At 39.5% G+C, this 22416-nt stretch overlaps 1 protein-coding gene across 2 annotated transcripts in view; it reads right to left on the bottom strand.

Moving 5' to 3' along the window:
• The window catches only part of si:dkey-21p1.3 (collagen alpha-1(I) chain), a 51280-nt gene that overhangs the window by 12864 nt on the left and 16000 nt on the right, over positions 1-22416 (bottom strand). For both annotated transcript variants that reach the window (XM_049485773.1, XM_049485772.1), the window contains exons 5-40: positions 21659-21729; positions 20890-20934; positions 20653-20772; positions 19382-19420; positions 18295-18348; positions 18127-18180; positions 17518-17625; positions 17357-17410; positions 15389-15442; positions 15180-15224; positions 14147-14200; positions 14012-14056; positions 13876-13929; positions 13735-13779; positions 12181-12234; positions 11351-11395; positions 11217-11270; positions 10999-11043; positions 10823-10876; positions 8866-8973; positions 7991-8044; positions 7807-7860; positions 7618-7662; positions 7465-7518; positions 7255-7299; positions 4472-4525; positions 4334-4387; positions 4130-4183; positions 3570-3623; positions 2600-2653; positions 2377-2421; positions 2240-2284; positions 2052-2159; positions 1471-1524; positions 1324-1377; positions 492-545 (exon numbers count right to left, since the gene is read on the bottom strand). In XM_049485773.1, coding sequence (XP_049341730.1) covers positions 492-545; positions 1324-1377; positions 1471-1524; positions 2052-2159; positions 2240-2284; positions 2377-2421; positions 2600-2653; positions 3570-3623; positions 4130-4183; positions 4334-4387; positions 4472-4525; positions 7255-7299; positions 7465-7518; positions 7618-7662; positions 7807-7860; positions 7991-8044; positions 8866-8973; positions 10823-10876; positions 10999-11043; positions 11217-11270; positions 11351-11395; positions 12181-12234; positions 13735-13779; positions 13876-13929; positions 14012-14056; positions 14147-14200; positions 15180-15224; positions 15389-15442; positions 17357-17410; positions 17518-17625; positions 18127-18180; positions 18295-18348; positions 19382-19420; positions 20653-20772; positions 20890-20934; positions 21659-21729 — 2084 coding nt within the window. The remainder of the gene's footprint in view (positions 1-491; positions 546-1323; positions 1378-1470; positions 1525-2051; positions 2160-2239; positions 2285-2376; positions 2422-2599; positions 2654-3569; positions 3624-4129; positions 4184-4333; positions 4388-4471; positions 4526-7254; positions 7300-7464; positions 7519-7617; positions 7663-7806; positions 7861-7990; positions 8045-8865; positions 8974-10822; positions 10877-10998; positions 11044-11216; positions 11271-11350; positions 11396-12180; positions 12235-13734; positions 13780-13875; positions 13930-14011; positions 14057-14146; positions 14201-15179; positions 15225-15388; positions 15443-17356; positions 17411-17517; positions 17626-18126; positions 18181-18294; positions 18349-19381; positions 19421-20652; positions 20773-20889; positions 20935-21658; positions 21730-22416) is intronic.

Below are 22416 nucleotides of genomic sequence, written 5' to 3'. Positions count from 1 at the left end.
TGGAAGCCTACTACCAACAGAGAGGTGAGAAAAAAGGAGAGCTGGAAAGTTAGCTAGCTATGCTAAAATATAAACTTCAGATCTATGGAGAACTGTGAATGTGAGAGGAAAAAACACCCGAGAGGAGAAAAATGAAGCTCGAGAGCGATATTTAGTTCAGCGTGCACATGATTCAGTTTTCTCTCTCACGAGTTTCACATTTGCGCTCGTAAAAGATAAATTTACACACAAAATGTTAAAACATGCAGGCTAATTTTTTTCACCTGGTATTTTTGCACCCCTGACTTTTGACATTGATGTGACGCCATAGTTGGGGGCTTACACCTATTATGTATGAAAATAAATGATGCCAGGAGCCAATAGGAAATAAGTTCTCTTTGTTAAGTAAATGTTAAGTACCTTTTAGTTTGTGTCTTAGGTGTTTAATTTGGGTAATATTTGCTCTATCCACAGAAACCTGATATTGTTTTTGTTTAGACCTAAAAACTTACAGGAAGTCCTTTAAGTCCCACAGGCCCGACTGGACCACTCCCACCGACTCCGCCCTAAATAAAGTAAAGTAAATATCAGTGTAGTAAAATTCGTGTTTTTTTTTTCTGCCATCTTGCCTTGTTCCCCTTGCCATGTGCTCTATCTTCACTTTCAATGTGACTCCGCCCTTTTGTTACCTGTCCCCAGAGGTTTGCTGTTTTCTGTTTCTTCCATGTGTATTTAAGCCCCTTTGTTTCAGTGTCCATTGTCGATTTTTGTGCGTGTTTAACATCTGGCAGGTTGTATGTTCCTTTTTTTTTTATCTTTAATGTACTCTGCGTCACTATGTTGCTTTAGTTTACGTTTATTGTTTGGTTATGTGTTTTGTTTGTTTGTTTTTTTTCAATATATATTACTTGCAATTGCGTCTGCTCTCCCCATCCGTTTCTTGCTGCATCTGACAGACGTTAAACACGCACTAAAACCGACAGTGGACACTAAAACTAAGGTGCTTAAATACACATGGAGGGAACTGGAAACAGGAAACACCTGGGGACAGGTAACGAGGGCGCAAAGATGCACTAAAGGTGAGATACGCTGGGGAGCACATGGCAAGGGAAACAAGGCAGGAGGGCAGGAAAAAACAAAGACAGACAGGAGAGACACAGAACAGAACCAGAAAGTGAAAAATAGTACTTAAACACTCCTTTTGATAATTAAATTACTAAGATTCAGTCAACTCAGCTCTAGAGTCTGGTATTAAAATTGCATTTCATTAAAAAGGTCAGTAGGTTTGACCCCAGAATGAATATAAAACAAACAACATAAAATAACAGGATATAAATAATCTACCTCCTCACCATCGACACCAGCGACCCCCTTCATCCCCGCTGCTCCTTTAAATCCCTGCATTAACAAACACATTCAGAGAGTTATTATACACGATGTGCAGAAACTGTTGATTGACAGGTGATCAAAGCAGACTGCTGGTTAACTGACCTGATCACCTTTGGTTCCTTGAGGTCCAGTATCTCCTGCTGGTCCATCTTTACCCTAAAACAGAAAAAAATTGTATAAAGAGCACAGTCATGATGATCAGATGATATTTTATTCTTTATTCTGTTTATTGTTGAGTTTAAATACGGGTTTGTGCTCTGCAGTGCGTCCGTGTGTGTATTTAACGAGTGGGGGTGTACGGGCACTGGGAGCACCAATAGGAATGGACTGATGATTAACTGTTGTCTAGGTTTATTTCAGTCAGTGGAGCACCTGTGTTTTCGGCTGCCAAAATAGCAACACACCAGAAATTTACCTGAACACACCTCACTTCCAGACCAACACGCACATCAATGTAGATTTATTCCTAATAACTACTAACTCTGATGCTATTTTAAAGGAGAACTAATTTTTTGATGCCCTTGTCCAACTTCTTTGGAACGTGTTGCAGCATTAACAATTTAAAATGAGTGAATATTTGCAAAAACAAATAAAGTTTTTATAGTTTTAAGGTTAAATATCTTGTCTTTGTAGTGTATTCCATTGAAAATGGTGTTGTAAAAAAAAACTTTAATCAACAGTACCGAATAACCGGCCACACCCGCGGGTCCAGCTGGACCTTGTGGCCCTCTGTCACCCGGCGGCCCCTGACGACCAGCCTTTCCCCATGGGCCGATGTTTCCCTCAATCCCCTGTAAAATAATATTATATTATTAGAACTGATTTGAATGCAGAATAATTACTGTATAATAATGTGTGAGTAATTAATCACCATGGAACCGCGGTAACCCTTCTGTCCTGGAACGCCGCGCAACCCCTGCAGATTAAATAAAGATCAGAGCTGAATAAAACACTATAAAACTAATAAAAACTAATAAGTAACTGTGTGGAAATCGAGTAAGAACTTACTGCACGTCCAGGTTTTCCTTTAGGACCCTCTGGTCCTCGAACCCCCTGCAGATCAGTGATTAGTTATATATCATATATAGTCAGATATAGTCAAATTTAGATCATAACTAGTCACACAAATGTTAAGCTCCAATCCAGCAGGTCTGTGTTCAGCAGAGCATGATTCATTAAGAGACGTGTTCAATCAAACGCTGAACTCTGACTCTCCAGGACTGTATCTCACCTTCAGACCAGCGCTGCCTGGAAGCCCCTCTGACCCAGGTCTGCCTTTCACCCCCTGAAAAAAACATGTAGGTTTGCTTAACTTACAACAGATCAGATAATGCTATAAATAACTCAAAGTCAATAATCAATAGTCCTTTCTGTTACCAAGCAACTGATCATCAGCTCTTTGCTGTTTTATTTACAGTTTAATGCAAAAATGTAATTAAACCAAAATGTAAGTAAGAACTATGAGAACTATAGGGCTCTGGAGGTGGTCTGTGGATTGTCCTTGACTGTTCTCACCATTCTTCTTCTCTGCCTTTCTAATATTTTTCTTGGCCTGCCACTTCTGGGCTTAACATTTCCTTACTATGTTCCTCACAGTGGAAACTGACAGGTTAAATCTCTGAGACAACTTTTTGTATCCTTCCCCTGAACAACTATGTAGAACAATCTTTGTTTTTAGATCATTTGAGAGTTGTTTTGATGAGCCCATGATGCCACAACTTGCAATTGGCCACCTTAAATACCTTTTCTCATGATTGGATACACCTGGCTATGAAGTTCAAAGCTCAATGAGGTTACCGAACCACTTTTGTGCTTCAGTAAGTCAGTAAAAAGTAGTTTGGAGTATTCAAATCAATAAAATGATAAGGGTCCCCATACTTTTGCACCGGTCAAACTTTGGTTTAATGCATATTGCACATTTTCTGTTAGTACAATAAACCTCATTTCAATCCTGAAATATTACTGTGTCCATCAGTTATTAGATATATCAAACTGAAATGGCTGCTGCAAACACCCAAATATTTAGAACTAAAAATGATTAAGATTAATAGGGGTGCCCAAACTTTTTCATATGACTGTATTTCTCCTTATTAATACTTATACACTTCAATATTTTATTTGCAAAGTTGACATTTTAACATGCAGGAATGACCAAAACTACCTGATTACAATAATTAATATTTTTTGCTTTTATTATTTACCTTCACTCCAGGCTTCCCAGGCTCCCCAGTAAGTCCTGTACCTCCAGGATACCCCTGTAATTATATTCAGTGTAATATTTAGTGCTTTATGAGATTACACTAAATGGTCACAAGACATCAAACATGATCTGTCTGAGTTTTTGTGTAAGGTCATCCAAAGTGTGTAAGACTGGTGGAGGTGAGCATGATGTAAAAATCAAAGGTTATTTCATCAAACATTGATTTCTGAAATCTTAAAATATTAGCATTGTTGTTTTTAAACGAATATGAACTTGTTTTCTTTGCATTATTTGAGGTCTGAAAGCTCTTAATCATTTTCTGCTAATAAATGTCCAAATATCAATATTTGTATTTGCAATTTGGGATAAATATCAGTAGTTTATAGAATATCACAGAAATGTTCATTGTACTCAAATATGTACCTATAAATAGCAAAATCAGAGAAACTGATTCATTTTAAAGTCATTTCTTATTAATTTCAGGAGCTGATTAATATGTAGATGTTTGGCTACAGCAGTTTGATTAAGATCTTTTGATAAAATAATGAATATAGTTCTCACACGACGTCCAACAGCACCCTGAACACCAGGAGCTCCAGACTTCCCAGGCAAGCCCTACTTACACAAACAGAGAGAAGCAAAATATTAATGATAATAAATATTATGTAAAATACAAATAAAGAATGAATCTTTATGTGATATCACATGCACAGATCTCATTAAATTAAATCAGTTAATTTCCTATAAACTCTACCTGTTACTTACTTTTGCACCTGAAGGACCAGTTTCTCCATTGGTTCCTGAAGGTCCTGTGGGTCCCTACAAAACAATATAATCTTACTCAGCTGATCTAACCTGCTGTCCTTATTTACCACAGAATCTCCACTATGTGGCTGATCTTACTGGAGCTCCATGAATCCCATCCTGCCCTCGACTGCCTGGAAAACCCTGTAGACCCTAAACAGAGACGAACATTAAATTAGATTAGTGTTTGTTTAACCCTTGTGTGGTGTTTCGGGTCTGTGGGACCCGTTTTCATTTTTCATCAAATGATACTAAAAAAATATTTTTTCTAACTCAAACTCATTGGCATTGGCTCATTTTTTGTGAAAAACATATATCAAAACACATTTTCGATAAACAAACACTGTACACCCCCCCCCCCCCAACCATTTATATTACATACTGTATGTTTTGCCAACATAAACATTGCTTCATTTGTAAATTTGAAACTAAACAAATTTTCTACTCATATCTTGAGTTAAATTAAGAAAGGTAAAGGGCAAATATTAACCATGTAAGCTGTTTATATTGCTTGCAATTTAGGTGAAGCAAGCATGTGTAAAGCATTTTAATGAAAAATTGCTTAATTTCGCTGAATTAAATACAAGTAACAAAGTAAACGAGTAACAAAAATATGAACACCACACAAGGGTTAAATATGCCCACAGTGCCTGGACCGACTGAACTCACACTCATACTGCTGTCTGTGCACTGAAATCTGTACAGCCCTGCTTCTTCTGAGCACTCTGTAAAAAATAAGGTCCATAGCTCTAATCTTAAATCTAACAGGACTATGGGTGATGATTAAAACTGCTTTATTCTCCTTCTCTGCAGCATGCTACTATGTATTACTACAGAAATTACATAATTATTGTCATAATCTGGTGCACCTTACATATGAATTTTACCAGTCAGGTTGTAAGGAGCAGTAAAGCCACTCTGCTTAAGTACAGCGTTAAAGTTTAGTTCTATAGTTTAGTTCTTCAGCACTGAGACTCGAGACTGGAGCAGTACTAGCATTAGCTGCTAATTGCGCTAAGCGCTAGTTATCTCTTTTGCCGCTCAGAGGTGAGTATTATCAGCCTGTAGCCTGCTCCTAACCCCGGCTAGCACTGCTGGAGAAGCATTCGCCTTACCTGCTAATTACCGCGCTAAGTGCTAGTTAGCTCTTTTGCCATTCAGAAGTGAGTAATAACAGTCTGTAGCCTGCTGCTAACCCTGGCTAGCACTGCTGGAGCAGTATTAGTATTACCTGCTAATTACCGTGCTAAGTGCTAGTTAGCTCTTTTGCCATTCAGAGGTGAATAATAACAGTCTGTAGTCTGCTCCTAACCCCGGCTAGCACTGCTGGAGCAGTATAAGCAGTACCTGATAACCACGCTAAGTGTTAGTTAGCTCTTCAGCCGCTCAGAGGTGAGAATTATCAGCCTGTAGCCTGCTCCTAACCTCGGCTAGCACTGCTGGAGAAGCATTAACATTACCTGCTAATTACCGTGCTAAGTGCTAGTTAGCTCTTTTGCCATTCAGAGGTGAATAATAACAGTCTGTAGTCTGCTCCTAACCCCGGCTAGCACTGCTGGAGCAGTATAAGCAGTACCTGATAACCACGCTAAGTGTTAGTTAGCTCTTCAGCCGCTCAGAGGTGAGAATTATCAGCCTGTAGCCTGCTCCTAACCTCGGCTAGCACTGCTGGAGAAGCATTAACATTACCTGCTAACCGTGCTAAGTGCTAGTTAGCTCTTTTGCCATTCAGAGGTAAGTATTAATGGCCTGTAGCCTGCTGCAAACCCCGGCTAGCACTGCTGGAGAAGCATTAGCATTACCTGCTAACCGCACTAAGTGCTAGTTAGCTCTTTTGCCGTTCAGAGGTGAGTAATAACAGTCTGTAGCCCGCTGCTAACCCTGGCTAGCACTGCTGGAGAAGCATTAACATTACCTGCTAACCGTGCTAAGTGCTAGTTAGCTCTTTTGCCATTCAGAGGTAAGTATTAATGGCCTGTAGCCTGCTGCAAACCCCGGCTAGCACTGCTGGAGAAGCATTAGCATTACCTGCTAACCGCACTAAGTGCTAGTTAGCTCTTTTGCCGTTCAGAGGTGAGTAATAACAGTCTGTAGCCCGCTGCTAACCCTGGCTAGCACTGCTGGAGCAGTATTAGTATTACCTGCTAATTACCATGCTAAGTGCTAGTTAGCTCTTTTGCCATTCAGAGGTAAGTATTAATGGCCTGTAGCCTGCTCCTAACCCCGGCTAGCACTGCTGGACAAGCTTTAGCATTATCTGCTAACCACGCTAAGCTCTAGTTAGCTCTTTTGTCGTTCAGAGGTGAGTAAAAACACTCTGTAGCCTGCTCCTAACCCCGGCTAGCACTGCTGGAGAAGCATTAGCATTACCTGCTAACAGCGCTAAGCTCTAGGTAGTTCTTTTGCCGTTCAGAGGTGAGTATTATCAGCCTGTAGCCTGCTCCTAACCCTGGCTAGCACTGCTGGAGAAGTGTTAGCATTACCTGCTAATTACCGTGCTAAGTGCTAGTTAGCTCTTTTGCCGTTCAGAGGCAGGCATATCAAACAAAAACAAGCTACGTGGGACGAACCGCTAGCTAATATCACAGTGTAGCACTGTCGAGCTAGCCTTAGTGGAGTCTGGAAATCTAAGCTTACTGTACATAAACAGAAGTGCTTCATTCACCAAAATAAACAGTTTTCAGGAGAGAAATCTGTGTAGATTAATATTATAGCACTTATTGCACTTTAAAAATAATGTGCCTCATAATCCGGTGCACATTGTGTATGAAAATAGACAATAAAATAGATGTTTATTGATAGTGCGCCTTTTAATCCGGTGCGCCTTATAGTGCAAAAAAAAAAAATCCTTATCCAAAAATAAAAAGAATACCATGTCTTACCTTCAGTCCTGTAGATCCAGATCCTCCCAAAAGTCCTGGAATACCCTGTAACCCAAACCAGACAGAGCCAAACATTACACTGTTCTGAGACTGTGCTGACAAAAGATTTAAACACAACAAATTAAAACACCATTATATCAAGCTTCTAGTATTGTTTATAAAGCTACACATTATCACTACAAAGATAGATAGTCTAGTGTACACTGGAACCTTAATACCAGGATCTCCTTCAGGTCCTCTTTCTCCTGGCTTTCCCATCTCCCCCTACAAAAAGCATGAGAATCAGTATCTAATAATATTAAACATATTTTCATATATTTTACAGTTTTTTTTTACAGAATTTATTCATGATGGTGCACCTACCAAAGATCCTGGCAAACCAGTAAACCCAGTCCTTCCAGGGCGACCCTTTCAAGCACAACACCACAGAGTTTTATTCAAACTATTTCATTATATTTACAGCTAGCTGCACAGTTTCTGTATAATGTTTAAGAATATTGTAAATTTTGCTTTAAAAAGACAGGTATTTTTATTATTACACTGCTTGTGTACCTTTTCACCTCTGGGTCCAGGACCACCAGCTATGCCACCACTGCCTCGATCCCCCTGAAGTTTAGGAAATTATAATTTAATGGAAAATGTGAATTTAGTTTAGTTTAGCTGTCTGTAGAGCAGTGGTGTTGAAACGGTTTTTAGGTTTGTAGGTTTTAGAGACTGGCTCCTCCCCTGTTTTTACCTTTGCTCCATCCTGGCCTTGCTTTCCTGGATCGCCAGCACTTCCATCTATACCCTAAACAGAGAAATAACATATATTATAATTTATAGAAAGCTTGTTTTATGAAAAGCAAACAACTAAATTTTAAGGGTGCAGACTGTGGCTGGGCAACCTGCTATGCCACCCCCAGCCACCAGAGGGAAACCCAGAACCACTACACCCTGATAACAGGCAATTAGCAAGACTCCTCTCCTATTTAAGGAGCCCTGTGCTCAGTCTCGAGTTTTCCTGACACACACAAGTCTCTCTCTCTCTCTCTCTCTCTCTCTCTCTCTCTCTCTCTCTCTCTCTCTCTCTCTCTCTCTCTCTCTTTCTCCTCTCTCTCTCTTTTCTCTTCACTATTGTTTATCCTAGACGTACCCCTTTGAGGCTCCCCCTCATTGTTTCTCTGGAACCTCTCCTTTCCCAGTCAAGAAAAAGTAAAAAGGAAAGAAATAGTCTTCCCTAATTTTTCTCCTTTCATTTAGCTAGCTTGCCCCTTGTTTATTTGTTTGGGAAGTTTAGTCTTGAGTTTTATTTGCTCTGTGATATTTGAGCTGGCCAGTCTTCCCCTGGCAGTCTAAGTTTTCCCTTTGGCCCTAAGCTTTTCAGTCTCTATTAAAAATATATTATTCCCCTGTCCATCCTTCCCAGTTATTTGAACACTTTCTGCAGTTGCCCTCAGTTATTAAGTTTGTTCCTTGCTTCTGTTCAACTCTGCACTTGGCTCTCTCTATAAATAGTTCAGTTGGTAGCTCACTTAGTTTAATCTGGTCTCCCACCCAAAAGGATGTTGGTTCAAATCCACCTTGAGGTGGGCTACCATGTTACAAAAATAATGAATAAGGAACAGAGACCTGAGGTCCTGGTAACCCAGCAGGTCCAATCGGCCCAGTTTCTCCCTGAAAACCAGAAGAACCCCTTTGACCGCTGAATCCACGTTTACCAGGTGGGCCAGGGGGTCCCTTAAAAAAAAAAAATAATAATAATAATTTATGAATGTATACAGAAGGAAATCTTGCTTTTCTCATTGCTTTGGGTTTATAAAAGATTAAAGGCACACTAAGCAACATTTTCTAGGTAATCAATGTGTTTTATACTGTTTGAGATGATTGAATGGGTTGTAACAAGACAAATGAAGGTTCTCTCGGCCGCCCTTGAGGTAAAAAGGGAAAAAAAAACACGCCTGCAAGTTCAGGAGTCCTCAGCCTGCACCCAACAGCTCCCAATAAGTATTGGGGACAAAAGACTGTATATAGCTGGACAGAGCATCGTCTCTTAAAAGTGAAGCCACCACAGGTCGGGCGCCCCCTGCTGTTCGGCTGCAGAAAGCTGTGTAACTCCACCCATTCCCATAGGTTTCAATGGCAAAACAGACAACTTTCAATCACGTTTTTTTCTAATATACTGTAATTCTTCCTCCATTATTTAAATGCAACAGCTAGTGTAACCTCTGCTTATATTGTCAAATTTTTATATCCCCACAGAATTCGGTTTTTAAAACTTTATTCGGCTCTATTCAAAAAAGGTGTGGTTATGGTAAAAGGGCTGCTTATGGGCGGGACCAATAACAGACCGTCAGCTCCGCTCCGCCCCGCTCTGCAGTCTGTGACCGCGAGGCAGCCCTCAGGGGCGGGGTTATTTAAATGAGTAGGCGGTCTCTCCACAGCCTTTCTCCCTCCTCTGGTCTCTACTGCGCAGACTCTGGTCTCTGAATCGCCAAAATGGCAGAAGATTTTGGCTTCATTTTCATTGAATGAATGGGAACGGCGACACGGCGTCCATCTTTATATACAGTCTATGATTGGGGATAGCGAGAGTCAGTCTACCTTAATCACAGCAAATACTAGGGACACGCTAGGGACAATACTAGGGATAGGCTAGTTGCCAGCTGCTCTAAAATCAAGATGATGATAGTTATAGACATGTAGTCTATAGTTTATCATGGCGGAACAGTAAGAAAACAGCAAAAACTTATGTCGGAGCAGTGAGGAACAGGCAAACATCAGGCAAGCCTTCTCCGAAGTGAGAAAGCTAAAAGGCTGAATGTAAGAAACACTAAAAATATTTTTTTTTTCAATATTATACAGGAGTTTCAGTAAGGTTTCTCCAGCACAGAGGCTGGAGCAGTATTAGCATTAGCCGCTAACTACGCTCCTAGAGTGCTAGCTCTAGGTGAGTATTATTGAACTGTAGCCTGAATGTTTACTGAGTTAAAACAAGCTAGTTGGGACAAAACAGCTAGTAGATAGCACCATGGCTTACCAGAACACTCAGGGTTCCTCTGTCGGGCGGCACAGTGCGGACAGCGCTGCTGCTAACTGCGCTAAAATATTGGAAATCAAGCTAACTGTAAATAAATAGAAGTGCTTTGCTCAACCAAATAAGTAAGTTAGCTTTCAGGAGAGAAATCTGTGTAAATTAACATCCAGCGCTCGTTTGATTTTGAAGGATTTTTTTTTTATTACAGTTTTGTTTACTTAGGTGCCCCCAGCGACGAGACCTGTTGAATTAGAAGAGATACACTGTATTATGTATGAAAACTGACAAGAAAATAGACGTTCATTGATAGTGCACCTTATAATACAGTGTGCCTTATAGTCTTTAAAATATGGTACTCCCAGCCTGTAGGGGGAGCCTCGTAAGAAAACCGATCAAAAGTTGTTTAGTGTGCCTTTAATGACAGGTGAAAATTTCTGTGCAGTCCACATCAGGTAACAGGCAAAATAAAATGATTAAATAATGATTAAATTACAAATATTTGAAATGGTATAAGAACTACAAGCAATATTTATTAAGAAACAGAAAACTCACTAGCTCTCCTTTTTGCCCAGAATCACCCTTATCAGCACGGTTTGCTTTGATTCCCTGAACCACGTGACATATGCAGAAACAGATGGACAGAAAAGTGGAATAACTGTTTTAATTATAATAAACACACATTTCTATCACAGTAATATTGTAAACAGTTTAGTTTAGTTTAATCTTACTGGATCACCTGAGGGTCCAGGTTTTCCTGCTTTTCCAGTGGAACCCTAAAATAACATTCAAACACCTCATCAGGACAGATCATTTCCTTAAATTTAGATAGTGTGCTAACTCAATTAAAAAAAAACTCAATAGATTTTTCATGAATTCAAAATATAAAAGTAGAATAGAATATATGCATGTATCCTCCCTAATCCTTCAGAGCATTGGTGACACTTACTGTAGGTCCTGGTAGACCAGGGTCCCCTATTACCCCTTCAATTCCTGGTTTTCCCTGTTATAAAAGAGATAAAGAAAATGAATGAAGATGTTTAGAGAGTAGAGTTTACTTTAGAATTACTGCAGCACACTTACCTGATCTCCTTTGGTTCCTGGAGGTCCATCAGCTCCTGGGTTACCCTTATTAAACACATTTTTTGAGAGAAAATGTTACTGTTTCTGTATGTTATGTTATAATATGTTATAATATAATAATAAGTAATAATAATATAACTGGAATAAATAATAGTGCTAGTCATTGATTTAAAAATATCTAATTAATTACATGTTTATTTGATTAATTGAATATCTAGCAAATTAATGAATGAATAACTGGTATAGACTTAAAAGCTCTCTGTAATGAACATCAAAGTTTTATAGATGCATCATTATGTAATCAAATGTTACAAAACAATTATAGAAGAATAAAAGGATACACATGCCAGAGGTTATTATCGGGAGACACTAATACATTTTTACATTAATAGCTGAAATGTGTTGCTCTGTTATAATAAAATATACCAGCCCTGCTTAAAATTTTTAAAAATTAAATGCAAATATCAGCAAAATCCAAATAAAATAATACACTGCAAATAAAAAAATGTTTTTTTATTTTTAGTAGTATATATCTTTTCATTTATATAATTTGGCCTGGGGACTTTTATTATGAGACCTATTATGGCAGATTAGCCATATTGGCAAACAGCTAACTGGTGATGTTGTTAATGGCTGATGTTTTATGGCAATAGGCTTGTTAGATTAGTAGGTCCTATTAATAGCTAAAGCTAGCTAACTGCAGTCTGACAATTATTCCTATGTCTTCGGTTTAGTCGAAATAATCATATTGTGTTAGTTTCAGGTGTTCACTGACAGATTCACAGTCTTTTTTTTAAACCAATGTGCAGTATATGAAATAATGTGAATACCTGCAGTCCACGATCTCCAGGAAAACCATCAAGGCCATCAGCACCCGACTCACCCTGTAACACATTTACACTGTGTTTAATAAAGCAAAGTGGATCAGTGCAGATTCAGTTTTTGTTTTTTATGTAAGTCTGAACTGTTCCTGTCTACGGCCAATGGAAGCTGAGTGCCAAAAGTACACACAGGAAGTAGTATTCTCTATTCTTTCGTGATGAAATGTTTCAGCTCCCACCATACAAAGCTAAAGTCGACATCTTATTAGGCAGCTTCTCATTCAATTCATGATTATACAAATTTTGACGAAACATTAGCCACATTCTGGTGCAAGCAAATATCCCAAACCACAGAACTTTTTAAGGTGGAACAGAAATAATACAGTCTGTACAGACCACAATCACCACATTTTCACAATTAGAAATCACAGCAACTAGAGTTAGAAGTCTAGAGTCTCTCTCCACTCCATCACGAACATCTACACCACATGCTGCATCCGCAAGACCACCAACATTGTGGACGACCCCACTCATCCCCTACACAATCTCTTTGCTCTGATACAACAGAGGATACTGGAGCACATGAGACTCCACTACCAGACTCTGCAACAGCTTTTACCCCCAGGCAATTATACTTTTCAACACACTAAGACGGAACTAAAACCTGCTATCACTCTACACACACACTCAGCACACAGAGACTAAAACAGTCTCTATCCCTATCAGCAATATTTGCTGCTAATTATATATTGCATTGAGATCTTTATATTCTCTGTGTATATCTCAGTAACTGCTGTGATCATGTATGATTTATATGTTACAGTATGTAACATATCTATGCACCTTATCCTCACCACACACTTTTAGACTGTACTGTATCAGTTCTGAACTGACTTCTCTGTTAAACTGCCTCATATCTGCTGTATTTATTGTATTTATTGCAGTGTTCTAGTTCTATTATGCGCAATCTGTTGCACGTTTGCACTTTATGTTGTCTATATTGTACTGTTGCGACATTCAGAGGAGTTAGCATTAGCCGTTAAGTTCTAGCTCTTTCACCATTCAGAGGTGAGCATTATCGCCTTGTAGCCTGCCCATTTACCGTGTTAAAACAAGCTACTAGCAAACTAGTATCAATCTTGTTTATTGGAACACTCTGCTAATTGCTAGTGCTAGTGGTTAGCTTCTAATGCTAATGCTGCTGCACCCAGCCTTAGTGGAAACCTGGAAAGCTAAGCTTATTGTAAATAAACGAAAGCGCTTTACTCACCCGAATAAACGCTGTTCAGGAGAGAAATCTGTTTAGATTAACATCCAGTGCTTGTTTGACTTTCAAAAAAGTGTGTTTTTAAAGAATTACACTGTTTGTTTACTAAGGCAATTCACCCAGCCGCGAGACCTGCTGAATAAGAAGGAAAACATGGCGATACCCCTGTTCCTTACTAGTGTCGCACAATCCGGCTTATGTATGAAAATAGACCAGAAAATAGACGTTTATTGAAATTGCGGAAAATACGGTAACCATCAAATGTTCTCAACCAGAGGTTCTGATCTGTTTCTCACCTGTTTGCCTGCAGCTCCTCTCAGTCCGGTCTCACCTGGCTGACCCTGTACAGAAACACACTTTACTGGTTAAACTGTATTGAAGGAATAAGATATATAATAAGAATAATAAGAACAGGACTGATGGGTGGGTGGTCTTACTGGGGGTCCTTTAACACCAATCATTCCATTTGGGCCTCTGGTTCCTGTCCGGCCCTGTAAGCCCAGTTCTGAGGTTAGATTCTTAAACTGGATCACAGAAGATCAGAATCTGAGGATATCAGAGTTTGTAACTTACAGCTGGTCCTCGACGTCCTGCAGGTCCAGCCCCCCCGGGATCCCCCTGAAAAACAGCTTTATCAGCTTTATCAGAGAATGACAAACGGAGCCCCTCACTATGATTCACTATGAGGCACAGATAAAAACAACGTACAGGAGAACCGGACGCTCCGACGAACCCCCGCTGTCCTCTGGGTCCGGGTATTCCCTGTAGACACGCAAGATTCATTAACATAAGCAAGTAGAAAGAGAAAGTTGCTGAACAAACTTTAAATGTCTTGGAAAAGTGTGCTAACAACGTTAAAATTTTTAAATGGTTGCTTAGCTCTTTTGGTCTGAAGAGTTGAGAGTGTTTGCTACTTTTGGCTAAATGCTAAAGTCCAAAAGCTTTTGGCTAAAATGGCGGAATGCTAATTCATTTTCTGCTAAAGTATTGTCCAAAAACTATTGGCTAAATGGTGAAATACAGACGCTTTGGCTGATAGACCAGTGTCCAAAAACATTTGGCTAAAATGGTGGAATGCTAATTTTTTTTTTTTTTGCTAAAGTAGTGTACGAAAACATTTGGCTAAAATGGTGGAATGCTAATTCTTTTTTTTGCTAAAGTAGTGTCCAAAAACCTTTGGCTAAAATGGTAGAATGTTAATTATTTTGTCTAATAAAGAAGTGTTTAAAAACCTTTGGCTAAAATGGTGGAATGCTAATTATTTTTTCTGCTAAAGTAATGTCTAAAACTTTTGGCTAAAATAGTGGAATGCTAATTCTTTTTTTTGCTAAAGTAGTGTACGAAATCATTTGGCTAAAATGGTAGAATGCTAATTCTTTTGTCTGATACAGTACTGTCCGAAATTGTTTGGCTAAAATGGTGGAATGCTAATTAACGTTATTTCTTCTGCTAAAGTAGTCTCCAAAAACTTTTAGCTAAAATGGTAGAATGGTAATTATTTTGTCTGATAAAGTAGTGTCCAAAAACTTTTGGCTAAACAGTGGAATACCAATACTTTTGGCTTAATGAGTTGTGTTCAAAAATTTGGGTTAAATTCTAAAGTCCAAAAACTTTTAATTAAATGCTAAAGTCAAAATACCTTCAGCTGAATTGTGGAATACCAAATTTTGGATGACAGAGCTGTGTCCAAAAACTTTTAGCTCAGCAATTAAACACAAAATAAATACATGAATTCACGTACAATATAACCTGTTATTCCAATCAGGCCAACATCTCCTTTATTCCCCTATAAAACAAAAGAAACACCAGACTTAATGCCATAAAATACTTATGTGAAGTGCAGTTCTGACGTTATTAATTATATATATATATATATATATATATATATATATATATATATATATATATATATATATATATATATTATGAATATTAATAATGTTATTATACCTTCTCTCCTTTCCTCCCTTTCTCCCCTTGAGGTCCTGCTTCTCCAACATAACCCTGAAAAACCAAACAATACCTGTTTAATTTTGCATAAAACTATATATAACAGCTTTCTTCAGCCCCCATACGTGTTGAACCAGAGTGTATGCAATCATATCACTGGACAAAACATTAGAACCTATTTTAATGTTTTGTACATATTTTATAATCTAGACATTTGATATTCATATGATCAATACTGAGAGATAGAGATAATATAGTATAGTAACTAAATACAAACTGTGTATCATTAGAATGTAGTCTATCTTATTTAAACCTTATTTAAGCTTATTTAAAAATAGTTTTGCAATTTTCTGCATTTGCTTTTTTTAAGTCAATTTAATTTCATGTAAATTTAAGTAACTTCAACTCGGTTTCAAGACTTTCAAATGTTACATAGAGTAAATAAGTGAACTGAACTTCAGTCAATCCTTTCTTTTAGTAAACTTTACTTAACCTATTTTTGCTCAATCAAGTCTTTCTTTTAGTAACTTTTACTTAATTTCTGCATACAATATTACCTAATTACAATTACTTAAATTTGTGACGGCAGAGCAGACTGGAGGCGGACGTAAAAGCGGGTAAGACAGACTTTAATATGTAAATAAACAAATAAACAAGAAACAAACCAAAACAAACCAGAGATAATAATAACATAAATAGACAGGAAGGCTAATAAAACAAACTAGGAGAACAACAAGGAGCTAAACTAAACAGATAACAAACTAAACAGAGATAGGGATATATGCAAGGGATAAATACGTAAATATATACAAGAAATAAACAAGGAGTATAAAGAAACGAAGAACTAAGGAACGTAGGAATAAACTGGTAAACGTGAAATAAACAAAGGCAAACGTGGCAAGACAGACAACATGGAAAGGTGCAAAGACCGACAGATAAACATAGACAAAATGGCACTATATATACTAACATGAAACAATGAACACCTAGGGAGAGGGGAGGAGCTACAAATTACAGACACGTGACGGAAAATAACTGGGGAAACACACTGGGAAACAGAGCAGGATGTGACAAAATTATACAATATTACTCAAATAATTTATGATACATAATATATTATAATTCCTGAAATTTAAATATTTTTAGTTAAAAGACACATATTACACTGTCTCAACACATGGATGGCAATTAATACATTATTTATACTAGTATACTAAAACCATGTGTTGAGACAGTGAGACTTGGTATGTTTACAAAATACATTTTTGAGAGTATGTAAATATTTGAATGTGTGTTTTAACTGAAATTATATATAATAATATTGTATAAATTAAGTAACTATAATTAGGTAATATTGTATGCAGAAATTAAGTAAAGGTTACTAGAAGAATGGATTTATTCAGCAAATATAAATGAAGTAAAGTTTACTAAAAGAAAGGATTGACTGAAGTTCAGTTCACTTATTTACTCTATGTAACATTTAAGTCTTGAAACCGAGTTGAAGTTACTTAAATTTAAATTTAATTTAAATTTTACGCATCATTTTTTTCAGTGTAGTCTGTGATGACTCTGGAAGTTTTTTTTTTTTTTAAACTCAGACTCAGGATCACAGGTGCGAATCTCGGGCCACGCTGCTTGCCATCAGCAGCCGGAGTCCGAGAGAGCTCAAATAGCCATGCTCTTTCTGGTTAAGTAGATGGTGCTCCCTCCCTACATCACTCCCAAGGTGATGTCAGTCAGCACAGGCGTCTGTTGGAGGCTGTATAGGAACTGGGTTACTGCACTTTCCTCTGAGCATGCTGTCTATCCGGTGATCCTAAATCATTATTATAGATATGAAGACATTTAATCAGGAGTTATATTACCTCCCTCTTTCAGTATTAATCAGTAGGGATTTCAGGAAAAAAGAAAAAGGTTTAAACACGTGTTTTCCTGTTATCATTACTCAGATTCATAAAGAACTCTTACCCACTCACCCGGCTCCCCTTTGCAGCCTTGCTCTCCTCTGTATCCTTGAGGGCCCTGCCCACATATCAGCCTACAGTTAGTGCCCCTCATCATCTATAGTAGTGCTCATATCTGAATTTTATAAATGTATATAAATATGAAACTGAGTAAAGAGGACATACATCTTCTCCTCTGGGTCCGGTTTGGCCCATTTCAATGTCCTCTCCAGGGGAACCATCTTGTCCTGGTCTTCCTGGAGGTCCCGGTATCCCAGCAGGACCTGCTGCTCCCTACACAGATAAACAGATAGTAATGGAGGCTGTTCAACACAATGTTTGGGATATTGGTGGAGTTCAGTGAAATAGTGCTGAGTGGTCCAGCAGTCTCTTGGAAGTTTGCTGGTCGAATCCTGGTCATGCAGCTTGCCATCAGCTGCTGGAGAAACTGAGAATTGGCCTTGCTCTCTCTGGGTGAGTAGATGGCGCTCTCTCCCCTCATCACTCCTAGGGTGATGTCGATCAGCACAATGCATCTGTGAGCTGATGTATCACATCCTGCTTATTAACTGCACTTCTTAAGCCCTTAATAGAAATACAGATCAGCTGTTTACTCTTGTACTAAGACTGGTGCTGTAAAGAGAAGATCCACCATCCACATCCAGAGCTATCAAAAAGCCAGAGATACTCTGTAACAATACTTCCTTCCTATGATATTGGACACTGGGGCTTTAGTGTGTGTGTGTACAGTAGACAGAACCTGTTAGTGTATAGAGGGAATCTGTGGATTCCTACCATTGGTCCAGACTCTCCTTTCCTTCCCTGTTTCCCTGGAATTCCCGGCGGTCCCTACAAATGAAGGCAAAGAACTAGATCAGATCACAGTCTGATCACATGTCACACTGTGCTTAATGTCAAGCATAGAAACATGTACAATATTGGAATCTGTCTGTCATCACTTACAGGGGGTCCAGGATCTCCTAGTGGTCCAACTAGGCCCATCAGACCTTTTACCCTCTACAGAAATCAACGAAAAGAAATGTGACTTCCTCATACTTTTAGCATGAGATACAATTGTAATAACTACAATCAATGCAACTCATTCAAAAGAGCATAAAACATAAATAACTATAGATAACTATAATTTTACTAAATTTCTAACATTTAAACACAAGGGTTGAGTTACGGTGATGTTTAATCAATTTCACACCAAATTTCACACTTAGGGAATTAAAAAAAAACAACAGCTCAGAATATACTCAGTCTAAGTAAAAATGACTTTAGTTGGCAAAATGCAATTAAGTAAAAAAAAATGATAAACAAAATTCCTTTAAGTAAACTCGACAAAATTTAATGATATGCATTAAACGTCTGATTTAATGAAACCTACATTTAAAGCCCTATCCGGCTTTAGTTTCTCAGGGGGACAACTTCTAGATAAAACTCTTGCATCAGAACAGGAGGACCAGTGAGTTTTTTGGCTTTCTTGTAAATCGAGGAGCTACTGGAAATGGAAATACTCAAATGAAAATGGAGGAGCTACTGAACGCGATGTCATGTGATATCGCATTCAGTAGCTCCTCCATTTCCATTCGCTGTTGTGTTTACGTGGATCTCCGTGGAAACGTTCACCCAAAGTGTCATTAAGGTGGGTGGCAATGCACAAATAGCTATTTCATTATATGCGAGGTGACGAAACTGTGCTTCCGGACGGAACTAAAATAACCGAACAACCATGGAGTTCAACAAAAAACAGCCTGTAATTTTCTCAGAGTACGTCAGAGAAAAACATGTACATGGCGTTTCAGATGGGAATAAAATAAAAAAGAGAAAATAACCTGTTCAAATTGAAATAGCTCACTTAAAAAAAAAAAATGACTTTTAACATTACAAATAGAATATGCTCTGTATCCCAAAAACTTTAATTCTAGTCTTCTGGTTGTTCCTGTGCTAAAACTCTAACCGTATAACCTGCACTGATGGAATTACTGTACTGAGGGAATTAAATAGAGAATTAATTCTTAATCTAATAAATACATGTGTCTCTTACCGGCCATGAGGACACCAGCTTCTTGTAGAATGTAGTGTTCTGCAGGGATGGTAGGGGTGGAACAGGAATGGGATTGGGGGTGGGACGGAAACAGGTTTAGGGGTGGGACAGGAACAGGATTGGGGGTGGGACAGGAACAGGTTTGGGGATGGGACAGGAACGGGATTGGGGGTGGGGCAGGAACAGGTTTGGGGGTGGGACAGGAACGGGATTGGGGTGGGACAGGAACGGGTTTGTGGATGGGACAGGAACAGGTTTGGGGGTGGGACAGGAACGGGATTGGGGTGGGACAGGAACGGGTTTGTGGATGGGACAGGAACGGGATTGGGGTGGGCAGGAACGGGTTTGTGGATGGGGCCGGAATGGGATTGGGGATGGGGCCGGAAAGGGATTGGGGTGGGTCAGGAACGGGATTGGGGGTGGGCAGGAACGGGTTTGTGGATGGGGCCGGAATGGGATTGGGGATGGGGCCGAAAAGGGATTGGGGTTTGACAAGAACGGGATTGGGGTGGGACAGGAACAGGATTGGGGTGGGACAGGAACAGGTTTGGGGGTGGGACAGGAACAGGATTGGGGGTGGGGCAGGAACAGGTTTGGGGGTGGGACAGGAACGGGATTGGGGTGGGACAGGAACAGGTTTGGGGGTGGGACAGGAACAGGATTGGGGGTGGGGCAGGAACAGGTTTGGGGGTGGGACAGGAACGGGATTGGGGTGGGCAGGAACGGGTTTGTGGATGGGGCCGGAATGGGATTGGGGATGGGGCCGGAAAGGGATTGGGGTGGGACAGGAACGGGATTGGGGGTGGGGCCGGAATGGGATTGGGGATGGGGCCGAAAAGGGATTGGGGTTTGACAAGAACGGGATTGGGGTGGGGCAGGAACAGATTTGTGGATGGGACAGGAATGGGATTCGGGTGGGACAGAAATGGGATTGAGGATGGGGCCGGAATGGGATTGGGGATGGGGCCGGAATGGGATTGGGGTGGGACAGGAATGGGATTAAGGATGTGCCAGGATTGGGATTGGGGGTGGTACAGGAATGGGATTGGGGGTGGGGCATAAATAGGATTGGGTTGGGGCAGGAACAGGTTTGTGGATGGGACAGGGACAGGATTGGGGGTGGGACAGGAATGGAATTGTGGATGGGACAGGAATGGGATTGGGGATGGGCCAGAAAGGGATTGGGGTGGGACAAGATTATTAAAGTCTGCAGTATTATTGTAGCATTATTTATATATATATTTAAATAATTTATTTTTAATTTTCCTTACTTTAAAGGCTTGCCATTCCTCCTCAGATGTTTTCCACACTATAATTGCCGGCATCCCGGGGGGTCCAACTGGGCCTCTGTATCCGGTGACTCCGGTCCGGCCCATGACTCCGGCATAACCCTGCGGAAAACGAGAACAAAGTCAAATAGTATTACTAAAAAAAAATACAGGTAGTGTTCCAGTAGCAGCAGTGTTACTCTGAGACTGTGGTCTATCGAGAATAACAAGCTCATGTACTTTTTCTCCTTTTGGTCCTGGAAGACCTGGCAACCCTGGTGGACCCTGAAAGAGAGAACACAACAAACAGTAAAATAAAAGAGTTAAAAGTTGTTCTTGAACCTGAAGGAACATCTCTGTTTCAGCAAAGCATACAGTAAACAAAAGGTAATGCACCAATAAAGTTTACCGTAAAGCATCAGTGATGCAGTAATACAGTAATGTATAAAGTAAAATGTAATGTGTAAAATAAAGTCAACAGTAAAGTGTATAGTAAAGCATACAGTAAAGTAAAGCGTACAGTAAAGTGTACAGGTAAAGCATACAGTAATGTATAAATTAAAGTGTACAGTACCAAAGTATCAGTAAAATGTACACTAACCACTGAGCATGTCTGTTAGGTTTATATGTTATCTTACAAAAACCTCTTATTACCATTTTTTGCACCCAGTTCTGTGTGTGCCTGTGTTTTGTGTGTGTGTGTATTTCTGTTAATATGATCATTGTGCTCCCTTTCAGTACTGTAAGGCCTTTGCTTTCCACTAGAGGGCGCCAATGCGCATCCTGAAATGACTTAAGCATATACTCCACCCCCTGTGAGATCATTATCTCTCTCTCTCTCTCTCTCTCTCTCTCTCTCTAATTCGATTAAATCTTCACAAACACAATTTTCTGCCGAGGACCTGAGACTCTATGAGGCCCATTCCTGTGTGTGTGTGTGTGCATGTGTGTGTGTGTAATACCTTAGGTCCTCTGGTTCTGTGTGTGTGTGTGTGTGTGTGTGTAATACCTGAGGTCCTCTGGTTTGGGTTCTGTGTGTGTGTACTCCCTCTCTCTGGTTGGACCCGAGTGGAACAGAACCTAAAACAAATATAGAAACAGACTGTAAGGCTCAGCCTTTGCTGCCAGTAGATGACAGTCACTGTTACCCAGGAAAACTCAAAATCCCATAATAACAATTCTGAACGTTCTTAGAACATTTAATCTGTAAAGGTCACAGGTGCCCACCTGTATCCTACATTTGTCAGTAGTAAGGTATGCTGTCAGAAGAGAAGAGGAGAAAAGAGAAGAAAAGAAAAGACAGACAAAAAAAAACAGGAAAGAGAAAAGACAAAAAAAGGGCTTACTAATTTCTTTTTTTTTTCAATTTCCAGTTTCCGTTGAATCACTTGAAACAGTTTGGTTTCAGGAATCCTGTATGCTGCCACAATAAGGTAACCTGCATAGAACCACCCTGGCACCACCCCTTACCCGTCAAGCCCCATCAGAACCCCACCCAGTAGATCACTTGAAGATTCGCCATTTCGGTTATTTTGGTTGACAGAAATAGCCAGCAGACTTCATCTGAGAGAGGGATCTGTACCTACTGCCCGTGAAAAGTCAGTAGATGACGCATAATAGGGGACCGAGCCCTTAAACGACTCATTAAAAAAAGAAAAAGACTCTAATTGTAAACAATATGAGAGTGATTTTGTGCAAAAAAAAAATCTAAAACATGTTTTGTATAGAACATAGACCTATTCTAACCTGTGTAAAAAAGGTATAATA

Source organism: Astyanax mexicanus, chromosome 12, assembly GCF_023375975.1.
Source record: "Astyanax mexicanus isolate ESR-SI-001 chromosome 12, AstMex3_surface, whole genome shotgun sequence".
In the NCBI taxonomy this organism is placed as follows: domain Eukaryota; kingdom Metazoa; phylum Chordata; class Actinopteri; order Characiformes; family Acestrorhamphidae; genus Astyanax; species Astyanax mexicanus.
Note: the sequence above shows the minus strand (reverse complement) of the source record. Positions and strands in the feature narration are given on the sequence as shown.